This window comes from Gopherus flavomarginatus, chromosome 7, assembly GCF_025201925.1.
Source record: "Gopherus flavomarginatus isolate rGopFla2 chromosome 7, rGopFla2.mat.asm, whole genome shotgun sequence".
In the NCBI taxonomy this organism is placed as follows: domain Eukaryota; kingdom Metazoa; phylum Chordata; order Testudines; family Testudinidae; genus Gopherus; species Gopherus flavomarginatus.
In genome coordinates this window covers 82,985,099-83,011,508 of record NC_066623.1, presented here as the reverse complement: position 1 = coordinate 83,011,508, position 26,410 = coordinate 82,985,099, and the positions used below count along the sequence as shown (strand labels likewise).

Sequence of the window (26,410 nt, the reverse complement as noted above, 5' to 3'; positions counted from 1 at the left end):
CTTTTCCCAAAGGCAAGTGACCAATCTTATGTGGGATCCTGAGACCATGTTTATAAGGCCTTTATGGTGGGGAAGGCACATAGCCCCTGCTACCTATTAGCGAAAGTTCAAAGTGTGGAGAGACTGAGAAAGCTAGATGTGAAATGTGCAAAAGAAGAAGATAAAAATGGTTTACAGAGCTAACTCTGAGACGATCAGAGCAGTACAGTTCCTCAGATCACTGTATGAGAAATTATTAAACAAACAGTAGCCAAAAGGAAAGACTCTTTTGCCTTCTAAAATGTTTTTACTGATTTAGAACTGTCTACATAGCAGTAATCTGCCTGAACCTGACTTTCACAGTCACCTTGGGAGGCTTTTTAAACTCTTGTTGTGTGGTGAAGAGACACTTTGCATTAGAAAATGCAAATGAAATTTATTCAGAGGGGTAAATGTGGTGACTAGTGGCCTTTCAGTGACTTTAGGATGACTCATTCTAGACTTTCAAAAAACACATCATAAACATCATGCACCGCTATTGATAAGAGTAAAAAAAAGGTTTCCTGTAATTTGAAAAAGATGGAAACAATTTCTTTACTTAAGTCGGTACTTGGAAAAGTTGTTGAACAGAGTTCACAGAAAGGCTTTATTCTAGAAAAACAGTGTTACAAGCTTAGATTGCGGAGGCAAGCTAGCACAATCGTGGACTTCCTTTACAATTGTTCTCAACTGAGTTTTTACATGGATGGGACAGGGTAGATGTAACAAAATTATTTGACTTTGCCTAGAAGTGAGCCAGGAGAAAGTAGTGTTACCCACAGTCCAGACTGACCTAAAGGATAGGAGAATGAATTCTGACCACTAGTTTTGTTTTTTTTTTAAATGAAAACTATTGTACTCAAACCTAATTTTTCAAAAGCTCAGAAACACGTCATGATTCCTTCCCTGAAGACTTTATAATCTACATTTAAACTGACAAGTGGGTGGTCAAACACAATAGGGGAAGCAGAGTTAAGAAGAGTGGCAAAAGTGACAATTCATTTACTAGTATGGATCTTGTCAGTTTACTTTTTTAATCATTTCTTGGATTTAAGTCCATGCTGTTAGACAGAGGCTAAATTTTCCATTTGTTTTCAGTTCTCTTTAAAACTTGAGTACTCCAAGTTACACAGAAATGAAACAAGGAACAGGTTTATATATCTTTTGCTTAGGAATCTCTGTCGAATGGATTATTTTTTGCACTTAAATGTGTTCACTGAGACTAAAACCCTCAAAACCTACCAACATTAGGAACTGAATGCCTTAAATGATCAGGGAAAACTGCATTTCAATGCATCAAAAAACCACATTCCTGGTTATTATGAAATGTACCTAAATATCCTATGGTTATAGAAAAATAATCAAAAGCTATTTTGTTAGACAATTATATCCACTGTTAAGTACTAGAATTTTGATTTCCTTTTATCTACCATTGTGTTTAACCTAAACTAAAAGTGATCCAAAACAGTGATTTAAATTTAGCACTTGTATATGTACAGTCAGATCAGTATTAGTGTGGGTGTAGTGATACTTCATATGTATTACAAATTTAACACCAAATGTCTTGCACTTGCACCTAGGAAAAAATTCACAGAAAAATGCATGATTTAGGTTAAACATGATTATGGCCCATGTTGGTCTGACACTTAATCCCTAGAGTTTCTTAGAAAAGCACCCCTCCCCCTCAAAAGCAAGAGTATGTGGTAACTTGACTCCCCCCTGCATTATCAACCCTACAACACTGCCACAAGTGTAGCCGTTTGTGATGCCCCAAGTTAAGTGTAATCACTTAGTTTTAGAGACAGATACTTCATAAACGCCTGTTATCCAGAGTGCACTTTAAGACTTGAAATACAAGTAGTAACGTCTTAAAGAGGAGTCAACCTGAAGGAACCTCTTGCATCTCTAGGTTAGGTCAGAGCAATTATGACAGGGTTGGAAGTGACATGCAAGAGAATAATCTTAAGAGGACACAAGGAGGCAGATCCTTCTCTGCAGAGAATTCTCATCTGTCTATTATACGTCGGGCAGTAGCATAGCTTAGTATTAAGGCTGCCTGACACTTTCAGCTGTTTGGAATGAAATTTTCTATGTGGGTGTCTACCTCAAGCTGCATCTGTTCTGGAAAATTTCAGCCAAAACAGTTCAGCAGTTAAGGACAAGACTAGAGAAAATTACCAGATTTTCCAGTGTCAAAATTTCTAGTGTTAAAATTCTCTTGGGAAAGCTCTAAAGCACAGCCATGATAGAGCAAAGATCTGAATTTTGGCAGGTAGTAGACTTTGTGTCAGGGATGTGCCTTTTGTCACCCTGGTGAAAATCCACTCAAATTAGGTCAATGTATCAGATTTTGAAAAAATTGTAGCCCACACATGTTCTGTGGAGACTTGCTAGAGGTTTACATCTCACTGAGCATGCTCCATTCCCTCACAGCTCCTAACCTTAACCACATTGTGAGCACAATCCCCACAAAGCAAATAGCCAGGCACTGAAACTGAACCTGAACCGGGGCCAGGCCCCAGAACTGACAGATAGCAGCTTGTCTTCCCTGTATTCTCAGTGACCCCTCTGCTGGCAACCAGGCATTGTGGGAGAAGAACCCACCTGACAAATACATAGGTAACAAAGAACCAGACCCAGGATATTGTGAGGGAGTAGATGGCACAACAAGCCTGGGGAAGAGGCTGGGGCAAAAGAGAAACTAGCAGGGCAAAAAGACTGGGACTTGTAACCAGGTAGGGGAGGGATTGGAGATCTGACCAGAAGCCAGGATGAGCATGGTTATTGGCTGGGAAAAAACTGGAACAAGAAGCAAGGGGAGGCGAGGACACAAATCAGATGAGAAGCCCCGTGTGGGCAGCAGAGGCAGGCAACTGCAGACCAGGGAGTGAACTGAGTTAGCTAGCCAAGGGAACTGAGGACAAGGAACTAGAGGAGTGGGGAGACTGGGATGGAGTGTACAGAGAGGTAATATTAGGTTTTGCCACGAAAGGAAACTGGGACTCCCCAAGTGAGAAGAGAATAGGATGAGGAGCCAGTGGTGAGATAGAAACAGGGACAGGTTGGAGGGAATGGGTCAGAACGGGTCAAACTTGGGTAAAATGGCAGAATAGTCTGTGCCCACTAGAACACTCCTCCAAAGCCCAGATCAAGTCCAAGATTCTTGCGTCACCATTCCTCTGCTGGCAGCAAATAGCCATCACTCACTAGCAGCGTCTTCTCCTCTAGTGCTGGTCCACCTAGAGGATGAGACACTATTTCTGCTACCAATTACTCTGTTAGTTCAAGTAGCAGAAGTCTGTATTGTGGATCTTAAGGTTCCTACTCTGCTCGTGAACCATGTACGGGTCAACATGATGCCACATGATTGAATCGGTCTTCTCCAATTTTCTAAGAAGATAGGAAATTACATACAAACTATGTTAAAAGAACATCAAGATTGTAAAGTCAAGTACTCAAAAGTTAAGAAATAAAACAGTGTGTGATAATATAATCAGAGACTGCATGATAATGCACGTGCACAAATGGGCCAAATTAAGATTATGTATGCAACCTTAATTCTGACATTTCTTAACTTTGGAGTGCTTGACTTTGCAACCTTAATGTTTATATTACACACAAAAAACTCCTACATTAAAATAGATCTGCAGTTTCCTAAAGGCAAAACTTCTGTTTGTTTTATTTGGGGCTATATGTTCTATAGTTCACTAGCTCTAGCAATAAGCATTTATTCTCCATTACTATTCTACTGGTTTTTTGGTTAAGGTGTTCTGAAGGCTTTGGATATGTGTTCCCAAAGTAGCAAGTTTTGAGCATAAACTTCATTATTGCTACCAAGTACTATCTTTAAACTAAATGTTGTAGCAGTCTTGATCCCATGACATTAAACAAGGTGGTTGAGGTCATATATTCTACTGGACCAACTTCTGTTAGTGAGAAGTTTTTGAGCTGCACAAAGCTCTTCAGGTACTGAAAAAAACTCATGTTAATGGAGAAAAGCAAACAAGAAAAATGGCTGGAAGTTAAAGCCAGACAAATTCAAATTAGATATACAGCACAAGTTTAAGACAGCGTTAAACTACTGGAACAACCTACTAAGGGAGGGTGAATTCTCCAAATGCCTTTCTGAAAGAAGATCTGCTTTAGTAAAACACAAGTTATTGGGCTCAATATAGAGATAACGGTGAAATTCTACAGCCTTGTTACGCTGGAGGCTAGACTAACTAGCCCAACTGGACAATTCCTGAACATATGCACCTGTGCAGCAGACCTGCTCTACAAAAATCGCATCCTCCGTGCAGCATGACCTCACACGCACTGTACGTGTGAGGTCACACTGCACGGAGGATGCCATTTTCTTTCTATATGTGGCCTGCAGAGGTGTTGTGCAACTACTCATGAGACTCGCGTCACTGAACACTATGATCCAAAGGCCCCTTCTGGTCTTAAAATCTATAATTTAGAAAAGCTGATAAAAATGCAGTACACTTTTTTTTAACAAAACGTTTTTTAGTACATATGAAGAGTACATATGAGAAGAGATTGACTAAAACTCAGCTATTTTCTTGCTATCTTGTTTCAGAGATAAGTAAAATTAATATTACAGATCAACTGCTTGTCTACACATTTCTAAGGCACTTACCACTATAGTATCTGGGCACAATGCGATAAAACAGATTGCTTTATCTTTCAATCATTTTTGTGCCTATTGTGCTAGAGGAAAAATAGTCATGGTAAAGGACGGTTCATAAAGGCTCTGTTTGCTTTGTAGGCTGTTGTGTACAAATAAAGTGGACATTAGCATCGCAAAAAAAATGAACAAATGCTGTATGACTTTCTCATACAGACAGCGAGACAAGAGTGCAGTAAAGGAATAAGTTGGGATTTTTAGAAGAGTTTGGAGCATGTAAGTATAGCTACGGGAAAAGTAAAAAGGATACAGCAGTTGAGGGATCAAAGGGAGAGAAAAGCTTGGCCACCATAAGCTAAAAGAGAAAGGTTTTGAAGGCAACATTTCTGAGGAAATAACTAGAAAGTTGTTTGGGAACTTAGGAAGTCTGTCTGTACGTACAGCTAGGAATTCTGGCTGATATTATGAAGTTGGTGCTACGAAATTGCAGCATCACTCAATGCCTCTAAGTAAATATGGAATCCACTATGAGCTGGCACTACATCGCTGCCAGCTCAGGGACAATGACGACTCGTTAGAACATAATGGTCACCTATTCAGGTGAAAATGCCTGAAGCAAGAATATATTTAAGCCAGAAGAGATTTCTCCCAATTTGTCTGCAGGAGTGATGAAAATGGAGAAAGTGGAAAGTTACCAGCAACATGACACACGAAGAGGGGTTAAAAAAAAAAAAAAAAAAGACTCACAGGGGAAAAGATCAGCACAAGAAAGAGGCAAGAGGAAGAGGAGCTGGGGGGGAGAAGACTCCACATTTCAGAACACAAGCTGGACAGCTCCCAGAGAATCATCATCCCAAAGTATACTTTGGAGTGTTGAGGAAACTCAGGCAGGGTAATATATAGTTTTTAAAAAAGAAAACTCTAGACTCATGTATGTTATGCAATCAAATAAAGAGCAAAGGATTTAGAATCCTGTGCAAAGTATCTGAATTTCATGCATTATGCCTACCACACACTCCATGAAGTAGTAAACTGTAGACTCACACCAACACCTGGCTGGAGTTCTGGAAGAATTTTTAAGCTGGGCAGTGCAGGAGGAAAGTTTGAGGACTTACACTGGTTCCAGGGCCTGGGCAGTGGGGTGTGTGATCACTATTCTCAGGAGGGGCATGCTAGACAAAGGGTTTGCACTCCAGAGAACATGTCTAGAGACTCCAAGACAGGAGCAGTGCCTGGACTCTGCTCTGACTCTGGAGCCTTAGAACACCAGAGGATTCAGTGGCTTTATTCCCTCACAGCAATCTGGTGAGTAGGCAAGAGGAAGCTCTCGACTGAAGCTGTGACAGCAACTCAGAGTAGTCCCAGTTAGGACAGAGGTTGAAGAGTGACATTTAGCTATGAGAAGTTGCAAGGAGGACCATCAAAACTGGCACAGCAGAGCTAAGACGGGAGAGTTGTAGGTGAGACATGGGGTCAGATTTTTGAAAGCAGAAAAGTACCTAAAGGGTACATAGTTGTCACTGATTATCCCTAGAGCCAGCAAGTCGTCAGGCCATGGAACAATATGTCCCAATTTTATAGGGACAGTCCTGATATTTGGGGCGGTGTCTTATATAGGTGCCTATTACCCCCCACCCCCGTCCCGATTTTTCACACTTGCTGTCTGGTCACCCTAGCCCAGAAGTACAGATTGGAAGCGAGGGAGTTGAAATAGAAGCTTAAGAAAGCACGCTCAGATACTACAGGCCATAGTGAGAACAAGACTACTATAGTGAAAGTCAAGCAATATACAGCACTTATACCAGGGGTGGCCAACCTGTGGCTCTAGAGCCACATGCAGCTCTTCAGAAGAGAATACGTGGCTCCTGCTAGGAGCTGACACTGAAGAAAAATGGTGGGTGCAGCCCTATTAGCCCCCTCTCCCTCCCTCAGTGCCTCTTGCCCACCGGTGGCCTCCCTTAGTCAGCACCACCTCCTCCCTCCCTCCCTTGTGCCTCCTGCTATCAGCTGTTTTGCAGTGTTCAAGAGGCTCTGTGGGGGAAAGGGCAGAGGAGTGAGGACATGGCGTGTAGCCCCCTTCCTTCCCATAGCGATCAGCTGTTCATGGCATTGAGGTGGCTCTAGGGGGGAGGAGCAAGGATGTGGTGTGCAGCCTCACCACTCCCTCCCCCAGGACTGCCTCCTCCCTCCTTGTGCCTCCTGTCCACTGTGATCAGCTGTTCTGTGATGATCACTCTGGGGAGGGGGTGGGAAGAGAAAATGGGGATTTGGGGAAAGGGGTGGGGGGGGCAGGGCCTGGGACAGAGCAAGGGGTCCAGCACCCCCAGGATGGCACCAGTGTCTCCTTAAATAAAGTACACGGTGACTAGCTGGTGTGGAAATCTTTAATCAAAAGTTTTTCTTACACCATCTAACAATGGAAGGCAAGGGCAAACAGAAAAGAAAATACACAAATGAAAATCGAGACTTCCAACAGGGGTGGGAGAATAAGTACTTTTTCACTGAACAGAATGGTAAGGCCATGTGTCTTCTTTGCATGTTTCTCAGTCCAAATCTTCAAACTTGCAGCGTCATTTCACTTCTAGCGATGGCACATATGGATCAAGAATTCCCACAAGGTTCTGAACTCTGCACTTTAAAACTGAAAACTTTGCAAAAAAACCAAACAAATGTAAAAGCCCAGTTCTTCACCTGATTTGCCAACTGATCGCAGACTGTAACGTTAGCCTCCTATTATGTGGCCTGGCACATAGCCCATGTGAAAAAGCCCCACTCCGAAGGACAGCTTATAAAAACATGCCTCACTGATGTGATTGCAATCCTGTCACCAGAGAATGAGACTCTGTCGAAGAAAATTTCTGGCCTGCAGCTTTCACGCCACACAACAGAATGCAGAATCTCCAACCTGAACAGTGACATTGAATCGCAGTACTTGCAACTTAAGCAGTGTGAGTGTTTGAGCATCGCTTTGGATGAGTTGTGCCATGCACAGGATAAACCTTATCAGTATTTGTCCACACTGTGTCTGACGACTGCATTGTAAGGGAAGAACTCCTTGATATCATGTCATTAAAGAACAGAACTCGTGGACGAGATCTGAAGGAGGCATTGATGTTGGTAGTTGTAAAAAGCCACTTGCCTTTACAGAGGCTCACTGCCATTGCAACAGATGAGGCTCCATCTATGTGGGAATCTGCGAATGGATTAGTAAGGCTTTGTAAATCTGATGAGAGCTTTCCTGGATTTTTGACATTTCACTGTATATTATTCATCGGGAACAACTGGTATCTAAAAATCTCAAGTTTGATCACGTCATGAAACCCGTCTTGCACATTGTGAATTTCAGTCTCTCAAATGCACTCAATCACCGACAATTTCAAAATCTAATTCAAGAACTGAAAGACGACAACACCCCTGCCGATTTGCCATTTCACTGTGCAGTTCAATGGCTCTCAAGAGGTAATGTTATTTCCTGTTTTTTCGAGCTCCTGGAACCAGTAAAATTGTTTACAGAGGAAATGCACAGAATACATCCTGAGCTTATGGATCCTGGATGGGTTCTAGACTTGGCATTTCTTGCAGACATGCTGCTGCATTTGGATAAACTAAACATGGACTTACAAGGAAAATTCCAGTTGCTGTCTGATCTAGTGCAAGGCGTATTTGCGTTCATGAACAAACTGCAGTTTCATGGACAAATGCTTGAAGGAGAGCTGAGACACTTTCCCTCAATGTCACAACTTCAAGAAGATGCAGCAGAACCCCTAAAACGGAGCACAACTAGATAAGCAAGTGTAATTAAAGATCTTAAGGACAGTTTTGAGGAAAGATTCCAAGATTTGCAGCAGAAAAGACCTCAAATCAGATTTCTGATTGACCCTTTTAGTCCTGAAGCCCCCTTTAGTCACTGATGAAGCAACATACCAGATGGAAACAGAACTTTTGGAAGATGACAGACTGGAATCTGTTCAGAAGACAGAGGGGACCTTACTCTCTGGAAATCTGTACCAAAGCATAAATACCCCAACATCAGAAATGCAGCCCTAAAATTTATCTCGATGTTTGCCTTGACCTATTTTCGTGAATCTGTTTTCACAACACTCAGACACGTGAAATACAAGCATCAATCCATTTTGACAGACAGACACTTAAGAACTGCTGCGTGAGCACAAATGAACACAAACCAAACTTCAAGGGAATTGTTGAAAGCAAAGATTTTCAGAAGCTCCACTAAGTAAAAGGTTAAGTTACTATCGTTAACTATACATTATAAATGTATAATAAATATACATCAACTTATATAATGAGTGTGTGTATGTATGTATGTACACATACAATCATTACATATTACTGTGGCTCTTTGGCAATGCACATTGGTAACTCCTGGTTCCTTCACAAACTAGTTGGCCACCCCTGACTTAGACAACTGAAATGTGGGTTTAGGACAATACTGCCAGGGCCAGAAGCGTAGGCAGAATTAGGCTAAACAAGAAAGGTGATTGGAATCAAACAAACATTTTTTAAAAATCTAAACGGAGGTTTTCAATCGTTGAAATATTCAGTGGTACTTCATATTTACATTACATTGACAAAGTCAGCAAAGGCAAACAGGCAAGTTAGAAGCCAAGAGGAAAAGCACGGCTCTCTGTCACTTGCATAGAAGCAATAATTAACATCCCAGAAGTCTATTTGACAGAACACAAGGTCTTTATTTCTAAAAGGAAATACTCAACAGTACAGCATTACCCAACATTACAGAAGCATAGCCTTGTGCTTAGGTGAGAAGGAAAAGGGAGCAAAGAAAAAAGGGATAATGCTAAATAAGGATGGGGCCAGTACGATGTTACACATTTAGCATTTACAAGAGTTATTTGTTACCTGGATTTCTAGTTCAGCAATATGCTGCTGGAGTTCTGCCACAGCTGCTATGCTGTCTGCTTCACGGAGTCTTACTGCCATCACTTCTTCCTTGTTCTGAAAAGAGTTCAATAGGGCTAAGCTGTAAAATCAAGAGATAAATTTCCTCTGATGTTTTGGGTTTGTGAGGGGGAGGCTCCAGCCTGAGCCCAAACACCTGCATAGCAATTTTACAATCCTGCAGCCTGAGCCCACCACGGGTATTCAACTGTAATGTAGATATACTCTAATTTATTCCTAGCAGATGAAACTTGAGATGTGGCTCTTCCTCCCCGTCCCCCTTCCTTCCTTATTCCTCTACTCTTTTGTTCTTTGTCTTCCCTTTATTTGGGGGATGAGGGAAGAGGGAGAGAAAGAAATATAAATAAGTTATTTAAGATTTTAATACCCAGGAGAAGAACTAGATTAAGAGTACAAGTCAAGTCTTCTCTTCATCCACAGAAGTGATATAGCATGGACCGTAACGTTGCAAACCAGTGTACCTCAACAGTTGGCATGTAAAGCACACCCCCAGCTGTCAAAGGCTTAGTCTCCATAGTAATTCAAACATTGACCTCCCAGTGCTAACAAGGTATCCATCACAAGAGTCCATTCCCTTTCACCTGACTTATTTCACATAAGGCAACTGGTAATGTTACCAACAAGCTGGATATCTGTAACAATGACAAACCAGTAGAACTAAAGTCCTTTTAATCAAGCACCTGAGCCATGTACCCCAGCAGTGTTTTAAGTGTATGCCATTCTACAATACAGCTGTTTGACATTCCAGTTCATTTTTTTAATTAAGTTTAAACAATCTTTTAGTTAAACATTGTGGGGAATGGAAATTAGTTCAGACCATGAAGGTCCTATAAGATTCCTATCATGTGAAATATCTTTACATGTCTACAGAATAAATTTCCTTAAATTTGGAGATTGTCATATCTGTTTTTTCAGATATTTGAAATCTGATAACTGTACTCTAGTTCTATTTTATTTATTGAGACTTTCTGATGTAAAGGTAGTATCAAAATCAGACCCATTTGGATTTTGAACTGTACTTTTTTATTCCGGAACAGTCATTACAGTAATTTTCAAGTTGGCCTTTTATTTGGATCTTGTAAACAAAGAACATCAGTTGTTTCCCATCACTGCACTATTAGAGCATTTTGTGGACTATTTTCCTTTTGTTACTTGACTATCACTTCTATAGCCATCAATTCAATTAAATTTCAGATTTACCGTAGTTACTAGATGATTGCTTTTTTCAGCCTTTGTACTCCCTCTTATTTTTGATATTGTAAAAGTGTTTTTTCTAAATTCTGACTTTCATAACTGTGGATCTGTTTTACTGCATTAGTTACTTATATTTGTCAGAGTGATGAAAACCGTAGCATAAACAAACAAATGCTACAGACTCAGACCTCATATCTAATTCAGACTAAGGCCTGGTCTACACTACGCATTTAAACTGATTTTAGCAGCGTTAAACCGATTTAACGCCGCACCCGTCCACACTACGAGGCCCTTTATATCGATATAAAGGGATCTTTAAATCGGTTTCTGTTCTCCTCCCCGACGAGAGGAGTAGCGCTAAAATCGGTATTACCATATCAGATTAGGGTTAGTGTTGCCGCAAATCAACGGTATTGGCCTCCGGGCGGTATCCCACAGTGCACCACTGTGACTGCTCTGGACAGCAATCTGAACTCGGATGCACTGGCCAGGTAGACAGGAAAAGCCCCGCGAACTTTTGAATTTCATTTTCTGTTTGGCCAGTGTGGAGCTCTGATCAGCACAGGTGACCACACAGAGCTCATCAGCACAGGTAGCAATGCAGTCTCCTGAGAACAGAAAAAGAGCTCAAGCATGGACCGCATGGGAGGTACTGGATCTGATCGCTATATGGGGAGAGGATTCAGTGCTAACAGAACTCCGTTCCAAAAGACAAAATGAAAAAACATTTGAAAAAATTTCCAAGGCTATAATGGAAAAAGGCCACACCAGGGACTCAGTGCAGTGCAGAGTGAAAGTTAAGGAGCTCAGACAAGCCTACCAGAAAACCAAAGAAGCAAACGGAAGGTCCTGGTCAGGGCCGAAAACATGCCACTTCTATGCTGAGCTGCATGCAATTTTAGGGGGCTGCGCCACCACTACCCCACCCCGTCCGTAGATTTCGAGGTGGGAGTTGTAATCTCAACCATGGCTGAGGATTCTGCGGAGGGGGAAGATGAGAAGGAGGAAGAGGACGACGACCTTGCAGAGAGCACACTGGACTCCGTTAGCCCAAACAACCAGGAGCTTTTTCTGACCCAGACGGATTTACCCTCCCAGCCCTCCCAAGCCACTAGCCCAGACAGTGAAGCCATGGAAGCGACCTCTGGTGAGTGTACCTTTGTAAATATAAATCATGGTTTAAAAGCAAGCGTTTTTTAATGCTTGATTTGCCCTGAGGGCTTGGGATGCATTCGCGGCCAGTCAAGTTACTGGAAAAGTTTGTTAACATGTCTGGAGATGGAGCGGAAATCCTCCAGGGACATCTCCATGAAGCTCTCCTGGAGGTATTCCAAAAGCCTTTGCAGAAGGTTTCTGGGCAAGGCAGCCTTGTTCTGTCCACCATGGTAGGACACTTTACCACGCCATGCATGTAGCAAGTAATCGGGTATCATTGCATGACAAAGCATAGCTGCGTATGGTCCTGGCGATTGCTGGCATTCAAGAAACATCCGTTCTTTATCTCACTCTGTTATCCTCAGCAGAGTGATATCGTTCATGGTAACCTAGTTGAAATTCAGGAATTTAATTAAGGGGACAGAGATGGCCATTTTCCTACTGGGCTGTTTGCCTGTTGCTTAAAAGAAATCCTTCCTTGCACGTAGCCAAGCGGGGGGAGGGGAGGAGGGGAATAGCGCTGAGCTTTTTCACGTTTGGCTAGCAGGGATCTTCCCAGCTATCAGCCACGCGGTGGAGGGGAAAGGAGGGTGATTAGCAGTGATCTTCCATGATACCAGCCATGCGGTCGGGGGAGGGGTAAAGCAATCATCCTAGAGAATTGGATGGGGGTGGGGTTGGCTTCTGCTGCATGTTAACAGGAAAGAAGCATCACTGAATGGGATTTGTCTGGTATTTGGGAAAGGAGGGCACTGTGAATATGAAGGCTGTAGAAGCCAAAAGACAATGGCTTACCACAGCCGCATGCAAGCTGAATTCTGATGCCCGGACCTGCGTCTGTGAGATCTGTAACACCAGAGACGCAGGCACTCAGTATTAAGATGCAAAATGCGACCTTGTAGTGAAATCACATGTGCTATGTAAGGTGAATAGTGTTGTTCACTGTGAAAGAGTATAACCATTGTTCTGTAATATGTATCTTCAAATACTTCTCTCCCTTTTTCCCTCCCTCATGCAGCTGCACATTTTTCAAGCCTCCCTACTCCATCCTGAAGACTAGCTCAGATAAGATGGAGGAAAAAGAAGACGCGAGACGAAATATTCTTGGAAATCATGGAAGTAGCCCGCAATGAAAGAGCTCATCTGAATGAGTGGAAGGACGTGGTAGCAAAGCACAGGAAAGATGCCAGTGAACGTGAGGACAGGAGGGACCAATGTGAGGATAGGAGGGACAAATGTGAGGATAGGAGAGACGCTCGAGATGAGAGACTGCACGAGAATGCGCGAGGTGTTTACAAAGTCCATGATTGTGGTATTGATCTGAGCAGGTTCCATGCTTGCTGTGCTATGGCGTTTGCACAGTTCACCCAGGGAAAAAAGGCGCGAAATGGTTGTCTGCTGCTTTCACGGAGGGAGGGGTGAGGCTGTACCCAGAACCACCCGCGACTATGATTTTTGCACCATCAGGCACTGGGCTCTCAACACAGAATTCCAAGGGGCAGGGGAGACTGCGGGAACTATGGGATAGCTACGGGATAACTACCCACAGTGCAACGCTCCAGAAATCAACGCTAGCCTCGGACCATGGACGCACACCGCTGAATTAATGTGGTTAGTGTGGCTGCGTGCACTCGACTTTATACAATCTGTTTTATAAAACCGGTTTATGTTAAATCGGAATAATCCCATAGTGTAGACGTACCCCGAGAGCCGAATTCCACCCATGCAGGGCTGCTGGGTTACTTTACCTTAAAGCAGAGTTTAGCTCTAGCAGTACTAGTAGCTGGATTCCTTTTAATCTGACTGTGCTGATTACTAACAATTCAAGCTGACTCATCATACAGCCCACGAATTGTTGATCAGATACAAGAGGAACACACTGACACTTCAAATTCTTGAAGAAGTTTGAAGTGTTCATGGTAAGTCAATGTAGCTGAGGATCAGTTCATAACTATCTGCTCTCAGTTAAGGTGAGACATATCAATTTATTCAAAATGAGACTAATACACTGATCACACATAGCAGGTGATTTTACAGTTTCATGACAAATAACTGAGGAGTGAACAATGGACCAGCTAACTTCTCAGAACCAGAAGATACAGCATCTTCCACTTCAGCAGTGGGAAGTGTGCCAATAAAAAACCCTAGCTCCTTTCACTGAGCAGCCTCTTAGTCAGATGCTGCATAGATCAGTGAACTTTGCTCAACCTGACTTATTCTTGGAGAAATTCAAGGAATTAAACTGCAAAGCAATATCATCCAACAAGGAAACAACATTATAAAGGGGCTATTTCCCTCCTGCCAGGAGACTGGCCATTAGGCCAGGAGTCTAAGTTTTGCTTTTGGGGGTTTGGGGGGGGCGGGTCGGGGGTGTCAAGCTTTTTCAAGAAAAATTATCCTGACTGTATGACTTTGTATATACTTGAAAGTCTCTACATTTGCTCAGATATACAATTCTCTTAATTAGTCCTAATATTACACATTTCTGATGCATTAAGTTTTAGATGAGAGGATATGATCTCAGAGAGGTGTACACAGTTTAAGAATTTATATCCAGGAACATTCAACATTGTTAATTACATGGAAGGGAGGTCTAATTAGGTAGCTCTTAAAACACTGGATGGAGGAACATGAAGGAAGAGATCAACCCTATTAGGTTTGGAATATTAGTGAATGGTTGCCCACTGGACTATTATTCCTGTGCCTAGGGAAATTAAAGAACAGTTTATGTACATGGACGACCCATTCAGTTCTCACCTGGAAGAATGAAGATTAAGGATTTGAGGATGTATTAGGTTGTTATTAGAGAGGAAAATGGGTGGGGAGAAGCAAATCTGCAGCTCTCTCCACAAAAGGTAATGCTAATATGAAAAAATATATTGCTTGGGGGGACTTGCACACAGAGAAGGTGAAACTTTTGCATTAAGTTTTACAAGTGAACAGAAAACATACCCAAAAATGTAATAAGCAAAGTGCTATTATAAAACTGGTTCTAAGAGGTTTTCTACTACAAAATGCTGCTTTAAATAAGTCCTTGTATTCTGGTAGCAACTACCTGTCCGTTACAGCTATTCCCCTATTCCATTTTGTTTCCCCAGACTCCATTTTGTTTTCTGTTCTCCTGTGGCCGCCCTTCCCTGGCTGTTAAGTTGTTTACCAGGGCCACTGCCCTTCTCAAAGGGAGGGCCCCTTAAGTTGTTTAACAAGAGCCATTGCCCTTCTCAAAGGGATGGCCACTTGTGCTGCATGCTAAGTGGGACCACTGCCCTTTTCAAAGGGTTAGTCCTGTTATCACCTCGTTGAACCTGGGCTTGGTGTAGGGTAGGCAATGTCCAGAGCTGCAAGGCCTATTGTGGTTTTAAGATCCTGCGCATGAGTCATAGTCTCATGTGCTCTTGAGTCACCTATTGCACAGGACTATGTCCAGGCATGTCTCTGGGCTTACCTTCAGTTTTTCCCCTGTGCCCCCTCCCCTGTGACAGAGGGAGCCTATCAGGATTACTGGTGGGAAACTGCCCAAGTTTGCCTTTAAAACCAGACATTTTTGAAACACACCTCAGAAAGGTTCCTGCACTGCTGCCTGGTCTGATCAGCCAGGGGTTCTGGGGGGTCCTTTCTCCGCTCTCGTTTTATTTTTGAGCGTACCCCCGTTTTTGAACGCCCCCCTCACGAAGAACGAATTGCTACCTGAGAGATCTCCTGATTATTGAGACTGTACCGAACCCTCCTTGCCTCTTCTGATGTTGCTGCTGCTTCTGCCTTTGCTGCTGCCTTGGGGACTGGTAAGAATCCCTCTGTAAAACTTTCTATACTTTTATTTTATTATTTTAGCTGCTGGCTCTGTTTCCCCAGCACACAGACTCAAGCTAAACCTTGGTGTGTGTCTTAAAACCTCTCTTAAACTACAGGGCTCTTTGCCACTGCTAAGCTCTGCTCCTGTGGGCTTTGCCTTGAGGCTCTCTGCTTTCAGCTGTATCCACCGCTGTAGCCACCATCCCTTGGCTTCCTTGGGAGCTGGGTCCTGGATACATACCACTCTGCCCTCTGTAACCTCCCCATAGCATAAGGTGCACCATAGGTCTTGTTTTTTTTTAATTTAATAAGTCATAGTTTGTTAGGATTGTAGAGCTTGTAAGTTTCTGTGATATTTGTTGTGTTGCCTAATTGTTGGTTAAGATAAGTTTAGAAAATCATTGCCTGGTTGTATTCTGTAGCTGCTTGTCATTTTATATAAGTTTGATTAAGTTAGGGGATAGATAAGGTTTTTACTATTTGAATTTGTCTTCCCACTGCCCCAATTCCCCCCCCCCCCGAGCTCCCCAGTCACTCATTGCAGTCTCTCTGCTGTTTAAACTTGCAGCCTGTCTGCTCTCTGTGTCTCCCTGAGTTTAAATCTCCCTCTGTAGCGCCTCTATCTTTGGTTTCTGCTCCACCACGTGCTCCTCTTCCCCCATCCCGTAACCTCATTCCTCTACCACTGCCTTTCTCTCTCTCTCTCTCTCTCTTTTAATCCCTTCCCCCACGTGTTCACCCCGCTCCTACTGCTGCCAAACCTCAATTGTATTACTGAAGTCTAGCATAAAACCCCATTGGTTACCCTTTTTCTCTCTCACACACCTCACATTTTACATTTACACCACTGTGACACATTTTTACCTAGAGTTGTTGGTTATTTAACACATTTTACCCATAACTGTTAGTTGGTTATATGCTGCTGTGACACACTCTTTACCTAGAAATTGTTAGCTACCTGTTACATTTATACTTCAGTGTTAGTTGGTTACCAACTGTATTGTACCCCACTATTGAAACCCCCTATACTATACCAAAAGAACTCCCTCCCCAATTGCCTACCTTAACAAACCCCATACCCCTCACTATTAAATTTTCCCTGTTTTTGCATTTTCTTAATAAAGTTTATTTTGCACCCCACCTGTGTGGTAATTGCTCCCCAAGATCCCATATACCTGCAGGCAGGGACACTACCCAGGCTTTAGCTTGTTGTCTAAAACAAACACACACTGTGTGAAGAATAGGGATACAATCAAGATTATATGAACAGCACACATGATGCACATTTTAAACTACATTCAACTTCCCTTCAACCTATTAGTTGACTAACTTTTTGTAAGTATCATAGAAACAGTGGGTCTTGGAGGAATGCAAGAAGGCAATATTTGCCCTTAAAGATCAGTTCAGGAAGGGCATTCCAAGCATAAGGGTGTGTGCAAAACGCAAGAAGAGCTGGAGATGCAAACATTGGGGCAATCAAGGAGGGCATTGTTGGCAGAGCAGGAGACAAGAGGGACAGAACTGTGAATGGTCATAAGGACCGTATTAGAAGCTTAACTAAATGCTGTGGAAGAGGGGGAGCAAATGGATGTGTGAGATGTGTTTAGAATAAAAGACAGGGAAGATCTTAGCAGCTGTGCTGTGAATAGCCTGGGGATGGATGATGTGGTTGTCAGGGAGGTCAAGAAGTCACTATAGTAAGATCGGAGATGAGGAACTGAACAAGAGGTTTACCTGTATCAATGAAGAGGGAAGGCACGCTCAAAAGTGTTATAGAAAAATCTGGATATGTGGGACAAGGCAGAAAGAGTCAAATATAAACATCTAGGTTTATGGGCAGTAGGAAAGATGATGGTATTGTCAACAGTAACAAAAAGGATAAGAGGGAGAGGTTTTGAAAGTAAAGATACGGAGGTCAGTTTTGCCCACGTTGTGTTTAAATTGTAGTGACACATTAAAGATGGTGTCAGAAAGACAGGCTGAGATGTGGGCTAGGTTGGAAGGAGCTGATTAAAAATGGAAAAGAAAACTCTGAAACCCATTAGCATACACATGGTAGCTGAAATCATGCAAGAAGCCAAAAGAGATGTAAAAGGAGAAGTTGGTCAAGGGAAGAGCCTGTGTGACTGCTCGCAAAATAGGAGGATTCACTGAGATACAGTGAAAGAATGATCAGAGGGTAGAAGAGCCAGGAGAGGACACAAATACCCAAGGTAGGACAAGATGTCAAGAAAGAGCAAGTAAGCAGTTTTTTAAGCAAGTGAAGGAGGATCAGGTCGAGAGCCAGAAATTCCGGCCATGAAAGGAGTCATTAGAAATCCTGGTGAGATTAATTTCAGTGGCATGGAGGGGCCAAGTGGAGCTAGAAAAGAGGAACTGTAGGCAGTGGCAAATAGCACCTTTGAGTTTAGAGATTAAAGGAAGGGAGAGGAAGTCATTGGAAAGGCTAGTGGAATCAAGGGACTGCTTCTTGAGGATGGAGAGAGCACAGCACACTTTTATTAAGGGGAAAAAGCAAGAGGCAAGTCAGGGAGGAGTGGGTGTGGGGACAACAGGATGACAGCAGGCACGACAGATTATATCAATGATAGGATAAAGGAGGAAAGGATTTTGGGGAAGGGGAAGGGGAAAGAGGAGGGAAAATTCAATTAGAAGAGTCCTACTTAAGCAAGTTAATCACAATGATCTATTAATACAATTTGCAAATAAAAAAATTATGTATATGAATACTACAATGTAGGATTCTGTACGAACACTCAGATATGGGGCCAGTTCCAAGCTTACAGTCAAGGTCACGGTTCAAATAATGAGCCAGAATACCAAATAGAATCGATTTATTTGCACTAAACTGAGATTAACTTCATATTAACATTATCTTGACAGATTTCAGACCACCACAAACGTGCATTTGTGAAGCATGTTGTGATGTAAGCCTCATACACCTCTCAGGGACTAATGATTATGATCCAAAATTCAGGGTGTAGCCAGGATCACAGTCAGTGTTTCCACCTCATTCACTGGCCACAGGAATTATACTTGACAAACACATAGTCCCCGCTTGCATTGAGCATCCACCAGCAACTTGTCCCAACCCATTTTAGAGCAAGGCTTTCCATGCCAATTATCCAGATGAGGATGGATACAAAAACTTAATCCAGAATCTGGATTAGAGGACACTCAAAGTGCTCTTCTACTTTATGAAAAGGATGAGGATATCTCACCTCTTTGCAATATTTAATAAGGATTTGATGTGATCAGTAGTATTCAACCCTATGAAACAAGAATTTACAGGTGGGGAAATGTTTACTTATACACTAAAAAATGCCACCAATATATAAAACAGTTGTGAACATCTAGTAAGGAAATCAACATATGGAAAGCAATAACTGATTCAGCACAGAAACCAACTCTTACGTAGAATGAAGTGCTGATTCTAGTCAGAATGAGGTCTTGCATTTAATATTTAATATTCAGTGGGCAGATCCCTAAAAAACAACTTTCACTGGCTTGTCAAATTCCAGTACCCAATTACCTGTATACTTAATTTTACGTCCATTAGAAACACAGGAGGCTAGCAACAGTATACAATGTCAACAGCAGGAAAAGTGAAAATCCTTTCTAAAGAGATGTTGAATGTCCTAGGGGAGAAGGACTATAGTATATCTAAGAAATGGTAAGCACCTTAAATTAAAATCAAATTAAACTAAATAAAAAACCCTTCACTAGCAGAATGAAGTTAATTAGGAGACTGGTTAAGAGACAGAGATGCTGAATACACACTACACTTCATAGTCTAGGGTGATTAAAGTTAGGTCAGCATAGTTTAGTATACAGAAATCTAGTCAATTAAACTGTATTAACCTGAAGAGAACACTTGGAAACATGCACAAATTTCAGTATTTACAGGTGTGTGATATTGTAAGAAAACTATACATATTAATAAGGATGTAATTTCATCACTGGAATCTAGTGACAGTGATAAAACCACTCAAGTGTCACTCTTGGTTTATGCTGTCATCAGAACTCTTTGATGGAATTACAGCCTTACATACACTTGGGTGCATGTTATTTCTTATTATACGCATACATTTTAATAAGTGAGTGTCATTTGAGAAATTTTTTCTTGAAATATTTTTTCAACTTTGCCCTTTATGAATGAATCTGGAAACATCTGGAACTCAAGTGTAAACGTAACCCATTTCCTTTTGCTAAGACAAAACTCATATGTTCATGGACACATTTGGAAGCTGATGCAGTATATGAACACAACAGTGTACAGCTGAAGGTTTAAGATGTTAGTTTGATTACTGATGTGCTGCTCATAATATTCTTTTGGATAATACTAAAAACAGGCACATAGGATTTTGACTATATTGAATATTTTAATTTACTTTTACTAAAGGAATCCTACCACCCATGTGTACTGAAAATGAATTTGAAACACGCTTTTAACTTTTGTTTTCAGCTTCTGACACGTAAAAAAATTTTACACACCTGAGCTGGAACAACTTTTGGTTTAGATAGGCTCACTTTTAGGTGAGGGGCAATGATGGCTTTCAAGTGTGGTTTTACAAGGAAGTTACTAAAAGAGCCTCACAAGACTCCACGTTTATGGTGTTTGACTGCCATACCAAATTTGCACAGTTCAGAAAGAAAGAACAGTTTTAAACTAGAAAGTGCAAACTGAACCTCGGATTTCAAAGTCAAGCCAGACTCTTTCATTTTTGTGCATTAACCACAATCAAGAGGTCTGTTCTACTCAGCCTTCTTAGACACACATTGACCAATTGTAGACACTACAGAAAGACAGGCTGACAGTGGGTACTGTCACACATACCTTACCCTGGGGACACATCCCCTTCCACCCTAATTCTACCCTTGCAACCCTTCACATACCTATATTGATTCTGTTAACCAGAATTAAGGTACTACAAACTTCTTTGTCATGAATGTAATCAGATATGTGTCTGAGTAAACCATGTTCTGAGTCTGCTGTGCAAGTCTGTGCCTTTTATCCATAATCACTTTAAAGTGTGGTTCTAACCAGAAAAGTTAACCGGACGACAAATTAGAGGAGAAGGTTGTCAGCCCTCCTTTTGGTGCGTGGTAAATCCAAGATGATGTTACTAATTCACTAGAAGATGTAAAGTTTTGCTTTTGTGAGCTTTGTCATCTATATAACATTGAAAATATGGATCTGATTGTAGCAAGCAAGACAGAAGAATGTAACTATATACTGTGTACGTGAATTGTGTGCTCACGATGCTGGTTACCTTGCACTCAGTCTCTGCTTGTTTACGTTTTGCTTCACTCAGCTGAGCAAGAAGCCCTTTGTTCTGCGCAGAAAGATATTGCACCTTTCCTTGTAGACTGGTGACCTCTTGCTCCGCCCTCCGTAAATGGTTACTGTTGATATGGTTCTACAAATTATAAAAAAAGAAGTGTGTCAGAAGAGGTCTGATCACACCTACCTAACTAGACAAGGAAAGCACTAACACATTTCTCCCAGTAGACTTTTTATAAACAGGATTTACAAATACAGTAAACCAAAAAGGTTGTATTGAGCCAAAATCATTCCAAGATTTGTTGCAATTAAAAATTGCTCATCTTAATGTTTATTTCGAATGAAAATGATGCAACTGCATTTGTACAAAGTATACTCAGGTACCAGGCAGTCTAGTGCAACGTTTCTCAAATGTGGCCACCAGGAGGTTTTCATGTGGCCATGACAGCCTCCTAGGCAGCACCCTGCACTGCCTCTGGGGAGTGGTGGGGCACAATGCTCAGACTCAGACTCATAGACATTAGGGTCAGAAGGGACCAATATGATCATCTAGTCTGACCTCCTGCACAAAGCAGGCCACAGAATCTCACCCATCCACTTCTATAACAAACCCCTAACCTATGTCTGAGTTATTGAAGTCTTCAAATTGTGGTTTGAAGACCTGAAGCTGCAGAGAATCCACCAGCAAGTGACCCATGCCCCACGCTGCAGAGAATCCACCAGCAAGTGACCCATGCCCCAAGCTGCAGAGGAAGGCGAAAAACCTCCAGGGCCTCTGCCAATCTGCCCTGGAGGAAAATTCCCTCCCGACCCCAAATATGGCGATCAGCTAAACTCTGAGCACGTGGTAAGACTCACCAGCCAGCACTCAGGAAAGAATTCTCTGCAGTAACTCAGATCCCATCCCATCTAACATCCCATCACAGACCACCGGGCATACTTACCTGCTGATAATCAAAGATCAATTGCCAAAATTGAGCTATCCCATCAGACCATCCCTTCCATAAACTTATCAAGCTTAGTCTTAAAGCCAGATATGTCTTTTGCCCCCACTACTCCCCTTGGAAGGGTGTTCCAGAACTTCACTCCTCTAATGGTTAGAAACTTTCGTCTAATTTCAAGTCTAAACTTCCTAGTGTCCAGTTTATACCCATTCGTTCTTGTGTCTACATTGGTACTAAGCTTAAATAATTCCTCTCCCTCCCTAATATTAATCCTTCTGATATAATTTATAAAGAGCAAGCATATCTCCCCTCAACCTTATTTTGGTTAGGCTAAACAAGCCAAGCTCTTTGAGTCTCCTTTCATAAGACAGGTTTTCCATTCCTTGGATCATCCTAGTAGCCCGTCTCTGAACCTGTTCCAGTTTGAATTCATCCTTCTTAAACATGGGAGACCAGAACTGCACACAGTATTCCAGATGAGGTCTCACCAGTGCCTTATATAATGGTACTAACACCTCCTTATCTTTGCTGGAAATACCTCGCCTGATGCATCCTGAAACTGCATTAGCTTTTTTAACAGCCATATCACATTGGCGGCTCATCGTCATCCTGTGATCAACCAATACTCCAAGGTCCTTCTCCTCCTCTGTTGCTTCTAACCGATGCATCCCCAATTTATAACTAAAATTCTTATTATTAATCCCTAATTGCATGACCTTGCACTTTTCACTATTAAATTTCATCCTATTACTATTACTCCAGTTTACAAGGTCATCCAGATCTTCCTGTATGATATCCCGGTCCTTCTCTGTGTTAGCAATACCTCCCAGCTTTGTGTCATCCACAAACTTTATTAGCACATTCCCGCTTTTTGTGCCAAGGTCAGCAACAAAAAGGTTAAATAAGATTGGTCCCAAAACTGATCCTTGAGGGACTCCACTAGTAACCTCCTTCCAGCTTGACAGCTCACCCTTCAGTGCAACCCGTTGTAGTCTCTCCTTTAACCAGTTCCTTATCCACCTTTCAATTTTCATATTGATCCCCATCTTTTCCAATTTAACTAATAATTCCCCATGTGGAACCGTGTCAAATGCCTTACTGAAATCGAGGTAAATTAGATCTACTGCATTTCCTTTGTCTAAATAATCTGTCACCTTCTCAAAGAAGGAGATCAGGTTGGTTTGGCACAATCTACCTTTTGCTGCAGTAGCAAGGGGAGTTCTTGACCCAACCTTGGGGGAAGAGGGTTTCAGCGTCAGGCTCCAGCAGCAGGACTTCAGGAGCCTGGCTGTACAGCACTGGGCTCCGAGTGTGGGGCAGTGCGTACTGACCCCACCCCACCAGCTCTGGTCACGTGGCCCTGGCCTCCAGCTGAGGGACTTCACCTCCAGCCTCTGGTTCCAGCTGTGTGGCAGTGGGCATTGGCCCGTGGCTCCAGTCTCAAGCTCTGGCTGTGCAGTGGCAGGTGCCAACCCACAACTCCGGCCGCGTGGCTCCAGCCCCTGGCACTGATCCCCTACCCCAGCTGCACGACAGCAGGTGCCAACCCGTTATTTTTCCTACAGTTAATTAAGTATTTTAGGAAAAAGTGTCAGTGTGGTCACCAGTGAGGAGTGCAGCCACCAACAAATGTGTTCAGAGAACACCTGACCTAGTGTATATAGAACATTAAGATTAGTAACTAAAGTATGTTAAACACTGAAAGGCAAATTATATTTTTGCATATAAACAGACTTTGTATATTATATATATATAATTATATACACATACACAGACACAAAATGATATATGAACCAAATTATTGTATGCTGTTACCTTCCATTTGAAGGTCTACATAGAAGCACTCAGGAAATACACTGAAGTGAGGTTATTTGTGATTGTTAGTACATGGCATATGATAAAACAGGATAATTATGCCCCCTGCTGATTGAATTAAAAATGGATTAACTGAAAGTAATTCTTACACGGCCAAGTTGTTAAAACCTTTTTCATTAGGGTTGCTAATTTGTTTGAGGTATTTTATGAAGCTTTTTACTCCATCAGTGGCTTGTAACAAGTTCTAACTGGTGACTCTGGGCCAACTGCTGAGTGCACAGTCAGTTCTTTACACCACACCACCATGTGTCCCATCTTCTGCTTCCTGGGACAGCAGGGAATGGTAGGACTGAGATACATTTTACATTCTGAATGCACCATGTTTCCCCATGTGTCAGTTACGTTTGAGCCTTTTTCTCATGAGAGGATTCCTCAAAAATCCTATTGCAAAGCCTTCACTCCTCACCTCCTTTCAAGTAACAGAAGTAGGATGACCAGACGTCCTGATATTTCGCTCCGCCGGCAGCACTTTTTTTTTTTTTGCTCTGCCAGCAGACAACCTCACCCCCCATGTGTCCTAATATTTTCTTTTTCTCCTCCTCCTCTTCATCTGGTCACCCTACACAGAAGTTCAATACTATGCTATAGTGTCAACAGAAATTTCAGGAACAAATAAGTGTTCGTTGAAGTCCACATAATACAGAGTTTTTTGCCAAGTGATTCTCCCTTATTCCTTGGTTATAGCAGAATTTAAATAGGTAAACAAGTTACTCTTCTCTCTTCACAAACACCCCAGTCAGATGGAATTTATCACAGCTAAACTGACAAAATGTCGGTGCACTTAAGTACTGGCAGCACACAGCTGATCTGCAAGGATCCTCTGGTCAATTCAGGAGCCAGGTTCATGGGTTATGAAAGAAAGGAGGTCACGATCAGGCAGCGCCACATAGGCAACTCCCAAGGGGAAGTAAAGGAGCAGATAGTATTTTTGTCAGGTAAGGGCCTGTTAAATTTAACAACTGATTTAAAAATACACACTTAGTGCTGTACTAAATTAGGACTGTAAAACAACTGAGATTCATACATATTGACCCAGCATGGTGAGTTCATTGCTTAACATCAAGGTGGGAAGTTTAGAAAGGTGAACTTCATATACTGTAAGTCTTGAAAAGTGGAAGGGAACCAAATTGGAGTCTCATTCTTAACCAGTCTAACAGCATGAAGCATAGGAGTGTTGTATTGTCTCATTATGCTACTGTCATTGGTAAAGGCTATCCCTTGGCATCCCTAGGTGACAGCATTCAGTTTGGATCACAATAATGCTCAACTCTCTGCCATCTCAGTACTAGTTTTCAATAACGTACCTGTGTTTCCATCTCCATCATTCTTTGTTTCATCTCTTTTAGGTTTGCCTGACTTTCTGCTTCTCTCAATCGGATTGTCATTAATTCATCTTGCAATTCATTCACAGTGTTCTTTCTGGATGGATCTTTCCATCTTCCAGCAGTGCGAGCTAGATGACGCTAAAAACATTTATAATGGGTTTTTATTTATATCTATATCTATGGACTCTCTTAAAATACTATTACTTCATCTGCTGAAGAATGAAGTACTTCCCAATCCACCACCACAATTTTGAAGACTCAAACAGAAGACTAATACAGCATTACAGTTCATCATAAGAACTACAAACAGCCACAGGTTACATAGTTACAAGAACTAAGAGATGGTGGAAGGGGGACAGGAATTTTCAATCCGGACAATCACAGAACTGAAACTATATTCTTAAACAAGAGAAGTTTGAGTATTTCAAACACCTGAATAGCAAGATTTTGCTAAGTTCCAACCTCTACTTGCATTCACTGAAATAGAATCTTTAAAACACTTGTTTTGGTGGGAGGTATACAGTATAAAGTGAAAGTAATTTGTGGCATGAGGTAGAAAGCCCTCATCTACAACTTGGATCAATTTTACATTTTTAAAGTAGAAAACGGATTGTGGCTCCCTCATTTAATATTCCATTTCTGTACAGCCCCAGTCACCAATCTACTTTACCCCATTTCTCAGACTTACATGTTCAATTGTCCTACTTTATTCAAAAATATTTAAGTTTATCAAGAGGTTTATATCCATACCTGCCAGTGTTCCTCCAAATCCTTAACTTGCTGTTTAAGTTCTTTTAGGCCCATCAAAGCTTCTGCTTCTCTCAACTTCACTGCAATCAGTTCTTCTTGAAGTCTGGCAACATTATTCTCATCAGGTAAAGAGCTGTTCCTCTGCAGCAAAGAACACTCTCTTAAACATTTAATTGAAGACGTGTGCATTTAGGAAGTTTTGTTCCAAGATCACATGGAGTGATCACTATTCCTGATGCACCTTAAGATGAAATGAAAAGCATTAAATCTAAATCTGGGACTGTAGATAGAATAAAGTATGGATTTAAGTTAATACTTAAAAGGTATTTGTCTAACTAAAATTACATACCAAGATTTCAGACCTCCTGGCCTCTAGACTTCTCATGCTGGAGTTGATAGCATCACTAACAAGCAGGGCATGGAGCTGGATTGCTTACACTGTCTTTGGTATTAATGATGCCAACAAAAATGCATGGAAAACATATCTGAAGATTTTGAACTCTAT

General features: G+C 41.8%; 1 protein-coding gene across 6 annotated transcripts in view; it reads right to left on the bottom strand.

Moving 5' to 3' along the window:
- The window catches only part of EVI5 (ecotropic viral integration site 5), a 129,557-nt gene that overhangs the window by 48,016 nt on the left and 55,131 nt on the right, over positions 1 to 26,410 (bottom strand). For 4 of the 6 annotated variants that reach the window (XM_050962150.1, XM_050962152.1, XM_050962153.1 and 1 more), the window contains 4 exons: positions 25,906 to 26,046; positions 25,135 to 25,293; positions 21,001 to 21,147; positions 9,527 to 9,622 (listed from right to left, as the gene is read on the bottom strand). In XM_050962150.1, the coding sequence (XP_050818107.1) occupies positions 9,527 to 9,622; positions 21,001 to 21,147; positions 25,135 to 25,293; positions 25,906 to 26,046 (543 nt within the window). Of the gene's footprint in view, positions 1 to 9,526; positions 9,648 to 21,000; positions 21,148 to 25,134; positions 25,294 to 25,905; positions 26,047 to 26,410 lie in introns of those variants that run through there. The other 2 variants (XM_050962151.1, XM_050962149.1) reach the window with 2 other exon arrangements.